Source organism: Mus caroli, chromosome 16 (assembly GCF_900094665.2).
Source record: "Mus caroli chromosome 16, CAROLI_EIJ_v1.1, whole genome shotgun sequence".
NCBI classification, from domain to species: domain Eukaryota; kingdom Metazoa; phylum Chordata; class Mammalia; order Rodentia; family Muridae; genus Mus; species Mus caroli.
The window spans coordinates 83,349,041-83,354,223 of NC_034585.1; the positions used below are offsets into that span (position 1 = coordinate 83,349,041).

At 35.0% G+C, this 5,183-nt stretch overlaps 2 protein-coding genes across 3 annotated transcripts in view; both read right to left on the minus strand.

The window, feature by feature from the left end:
• LOC110311887 (keratin-associated protein 19-1) overlaps positions 1–5,183 on the minus strand; it is an 11,776-nt gene that overhangs the window by 762 nt on the left and 5,831 nt on the right. The window lies entirely within an intron of this gene.
• LOC110311885 (keratin-associated protein 19-3) lies at positions 3,101–3,680 on the minus strand. 2 transcript variants are annotated; one of them, XM_021185465.1, is made up of 2 exons: positions 3,489–3,680; positions 3,101–3,434 (listed from the first exon to the last, which is right to left on the minus strand). In XM_021185465.1, exons 1-2 carry the CDS (start codon positions 3,622–3,624, stop codon positions 3,307–3,309), a joined length of 264 nt encoding a protein of 87 aa, XP_021041124.1. In that variant the 5' UTR covers positions 3,625–3,680; the 3' UTR covers positions 3,101–3,306. The 2 variants fall into 2 exon arrangements, with proteins under 2 accessions (XP_021041124.1, XP_021041123.1); XM_021185464.1 differs by having other exon boundaries at positions 3,307–3,624.

Sequence of the window (5,183 nt, forward strand, 5' to 3'; positions counted from 1 at the left end):
CATGTGCCCCTCCTTTGTGTCATTCTACGAATAGCAATTATCTGAGACAACACTTTCATCTACTGTCATTTGGCCAACATCTGTTAAGGATGTTTAAGATTTATTTGGCTACCTAGTGAGTTTGTCTCAGAACTTAATGCTTTAACCTTATTAGAATTTATTAGAAGGAGTCATTGTATCTTTCAAGTACAAAGATAATAGACCATAACAGAATTTCTTTTTATTAGACAATACCAAACACACTAAGTATTCTTGAATGTAAATTAAAATTCTTCAAAGATCATTTTGTTGGAGGCACTGCTATAGTTTGAATCCACAAAATTTGGGAAAATTGCCCAGATCAAGATTGAAATGTATCAGCGTTTCCAAAGAGTCACATATTTTGTACCATGCAAGGCAAGGCCAAGCCTGGATTTGTCACCTGATTTCTAGAAGTGTAATATTTTGAGTAAGTATGANTGCCATCTCTCTTTTGGGATTCATACTCAATTATTTTATATCTATTTTTGTTTAACAACATGCCTCAATTGAGCTACAAGTGTAGAGAGAGAGACAATGAAAGTGATAGAAAATCCACTTCACTTCTTAGCAGGACTCTCTCTAGCTCCTTTATCTTACTGCTTTGGGAGTCAGGCATCAGGTCTACTACAGATGACATCTTCTCCCACTCTTTTTAACTTGTTCCTTTCTTTTTTTTTTCAGCTTGTTACCTGTGGTCTGAGTCTTTCAAGTCACATCTTAAAGATCACCTAACTTCAATTGCCATTGTTTCTTCTACCAAAGTGAAGGGAGGAGGAGATACAATGGTTGACGCTCTAACCCAAAGTGAAGGGAGGAGGAGATACAATGGTTGACGCTCTAACCCACCCTCTCCGGTCTGCATTGTGTCTCTATGCTCAGGATACAGCCTGGACTTTGTTTGTGCTCTTCCATGGGTTTAGTTGTTTTCAGGTAATTTTGAGATAATATTTCCTATGATCCTTTCTAAAGAAGTTATTTAGTTATTATAACTAAGTTATTTAGTACTTACTAACTAATAATTACTTAATTTAGTAGTTACTAACTCAAATAATAACTAAGAGGTATTTAGTACTTAAAGTATTTTGTATTCCATACAATCATTTGTATATTTAATAAAAATTTTACAACTCAAGAATTTAAATTGAATCAACATAAGGCCAATCAGAAACGGTGTTAGAGAAGATGATTGATAACCTTTAGGAGCACTGCATATTTGGTTTTAGCCTCCCTGTGACTTATCCCAATGAGGTGGCAAGGCCCCAGGCTGCCTTTGAAACTGACTAAACCTTACCCACATGTAGCCATTTCTTGAAAGCTGAGTCTCACATAACTTATTTTATGACTATAATTAAGTTAAATTTTTCTTGGGATTTCTGATAATTTTTGAATGACATGGTTTTTAGAACAGCAATATTCCATCTATAATTAAGGGACACATTCTTTGTTGTAATGGGTTTGGTTCTTTTGACCTTACTAAGTGTTAAAGCTGAGGAGGCAGTTGGCACTCAACAAATTGTATGAATGGGGTATGTTAATATGTTATATTAATGCACAGATCATCCAGAGAATAACTTGGGCAGCTTATCTGACACTTTAAGACATTTCAAGCCTGACAGGAACTCCTGCTGTTTCTGAGCATGTTAATATAGCAATAAAGGTACACAAGCCTTCTTGAGTGTCTGTGGAACTCTAGCCACATCTCATTCAATTTTCATTTGAAGGCAGGCCTAGTATTTTGAAACTATAGCAGACACTCTCAACCCTTCCCTTCTCTCTCATGAACCACATAATTTAGTTACAAATCCTTCCCTTAATTCTTGAAATATTTTAAATATGTTTATGGATTGTGACAGACCAACTGGAAAAATGACTTAGATCTATGAACAAATCACAGCTAAGAATTTCAGGCTTTGTTCTGATACTATCTGAGTGAATAACTTATTAAGTGATTTTTAAAAAATATTTTGAGACTTAAGATCTTCTTGTATGTAGAAATAATATGGTATAAAAATGAAAAACCCATCAGTAATATGGTGCATGGTAAATGCATCTTCATGGAAGATGCACAGCTGTGCAAAGTTTATGGCTCCATTAAAAACAAGAGAAAGCACTTGAAAATAAAACACAACAAAATCATTATTTTCCTATGAGCACATGATAAGTAATATTTTTTTGCATTATGTGTTGAGGATCCCATATTTTTCTGTCCATTCATTGGATCCAAAGAAAAATTCTGCTTTTATTACTTGTTTAGAAATATCAACTCATGGCTTACATGAGTTTTTACTTATTTTATGAATAGATGGGTGAAAATAGTCTTATTATTTATGGGAGCATTAAACTTTTAAAAATGCAAACCATATCCTATCAACATAGAAATTGATCAATATGTCTTAAAGAAACCAATTGGTATAGTATTGACTAAATTAAAATTTTCAACAGTCGTAATAATTTACTTTTCTGCTTTCTAGCCTTATGATAACTATTTATGGAAGGTATTATCTAAGTCAGACAGAAAACGCCTCCAGGGACATCCTGTGATACTGGCTCTGGCTACACCACTCGGCCGTCAACAGTGTGGCTGAGTGTCATTTCACTGTGCCAGCCCAGAGTCCTAGTGTCTCTCAACCTCCAGCAGTTTTAACTGAACGTGCAGGAAAGAGTGAAATTTCACAGAGAATTGGGGTTTAACATTTCTCATGCCTAGTTAAATTCCAAGTAGGTAACTTGTCATTTGCTTGTGTCAGTTCTCAGTTTCAACAAAATGAGTTTACTGGAGAAGCAAATGTTAGCACAGGTCCTGACCTGGCAAAGTTTCTCAACTTACTAGATGAAGTAGAAAGCTTTAACACTTGTATTCAGCATGAGCTGGCCAAATCATGAAAATCATATTTTTCCTCTTTCAATACTACCCCTCCCTTACTCAGCCTGTTCTTGTTCTCTGTATATATCTGTCTGTATATATGTATGTTTATGTATTTATTTACATGCATATTTTCTTGTTATGTGTTTTGTTGTACTTGACAGATATCAATATTTTTACACATACACATAAAAATAATAAAAAAATCACATTTCAATCTCTTATTGAATCATTTATTGGCAATTGAACATAAACTAACACTTAGTGCCCAAGCTTAGGGTTCAGAGACATTTTATAAATGGAGTCTTTAAAATTGTAGAATTTGACGTGTTCAGTTGGCTTAGCACCACCAAAGCTTCTTGGCTAGGATTTCTCAGAACAACTAGTGAGGGTATCAAATGCTGAGTTACTGGAACAGGATTTCAGTAGAAACTGGAGAACCCATATCCTCCACAGCATGAAGGGCGGCGGCAGCCACATCCATAGCCTCTGAAGCCAGAGCCATATCCATAGCCGCCATAGCCAGAGCCATATCCAAAGCCTCCGAAGCCTCCAAAGCCAGAGCCATATCCATAGCCTCCAAAGCCTCTGAAGCCTCCAAAGCCAGAGCCATATCCAAAGCCTCCATAGCCAGAGCCACAGCCCAGTCTGCGGATGCTGTTACATCCACAGCCTAGGCCTCCAAAGCCGCTGCCATAGCCATAGCCCAGGCCTCCGTAGTAGCCGCTGTAGTGGCTCATGGTGTCAGGAGTGGTAGGTTTGAGCTGTTGTACAAGGTAAGATCCTTAGTGTGAGTGTCTACACATGTAGGGGGAAGCTTATATACTCAGTGCTGACCATGTGATCAAATACCCCTGAGCACTCTTTTCTCCCATTCCAAATTATTCATTCACTAGAGACACCTCATTAATCTGTTTGCTAACACAAAGATAGACATGTAACTCATTAATAATTTTCCCCTTTCTTCTCTGCTCTTAGAATACCTGTGAGTTAGTTCATTGTGTCTTTTTTTTATGGGAAAATGACAAAGACTTCAAAGTTGGTTAATTTAAATTCCTATAGTAGAATTCATTTTTGGGCTTATCATATTGCTCATATCAGACAACCTCTTTTCTCTAAATATTTTCTCATTTATATCATTTCTAGCATCTAATATCCATCTAAATTCTAATAAGTGATGTTATTTGAAATATTTAAATGTTTGTAATCTCCAAATGTGTTTTGGGGATTGGCAAATGAAGGATCTGTTCTCTTTCAAATGAAGATGGCATGATTACATGAGTGAGATATATATATATATATATATATATATATATATATATCCACACGTGTGTGTTTATCATCATATGAAACACTTTTTTGCTTATCATAATATTAAAATTTAGTCTAAAATTCAGAAGATTTTCAAGATGCTAAATTCATTTTACAATCATCCTAAATAGCTTTTCATATATTTCCTTCACACCATTATCCATTTTAGATGTTTTATTTCTCCAGACTGGACTCTTCCTAATTATTTCCTCAGATGCTCAAGATCAGTCCCACCTGACTTTCTTTCTGTCTCTCCTGTTCCTTATATTCCATGCAGCAATTATGTATCAAGCCAGTCTTTACCTCATAAATTGTACTTATTCACTGTGTTGTATAGTACCAACTGGATATTTAGTAATTTTTCTATTTGTTTTGTAAAGCAGACTTTTATATTTTATACACATACTTAATAGTACCACAGACTTTTCCCTGACATAATGTTTTCTGCTCTTACCTCCCTTGCCCACATTATTCTGTCTCACAATCATTCAATAAATTACTGATTTGTAAATGTTTGAATATGTTGAGAAGTATTTCTATACTTTTGAGATTGTGTTTCCTCACCAGGATGCTTTAAATTTCTTATGACTTACAACCTCCAAATATTAATTTACATATCGGGGTGCAAAGAAAGATGTGAGGGGAGCCAGTCACGTTTCTCAGATTTCCCAATATTAATCTTAAAGAAAGGAAATCAACCCAAGCTTAATTCTCACTGAATACAACAATATCATAGACTTTGAGCTTTAATCACTATTTCACGATATGTGACATTAGCTATATACCAGAGGATATACTTGTTTTATCTTTTTTTGATATTTGGATAAAGCATTCATGATAATATATTTTCTCAACTAGATTAATCAGTTGTTCTTCCGAACGAAAAAAAAAAAAAAAAAAACTATCCTATAGGGTAAAGGGGAAAAATTGAGTTCTGTCTCTAACAACTTGGACGAAGTCTTCCAAGCAAAGTTTTATTCAAAATGTT

What these genes read in the sequence shown, in the direction of transcription:
- LOC110311885 (XM_021185464.1), bottom strand. Translation starts at nt 3,624, where the DNA reads ATGAGCCACTACAGCGGCTACTACGGAGGCCTGGGCTATGGCTATGGC.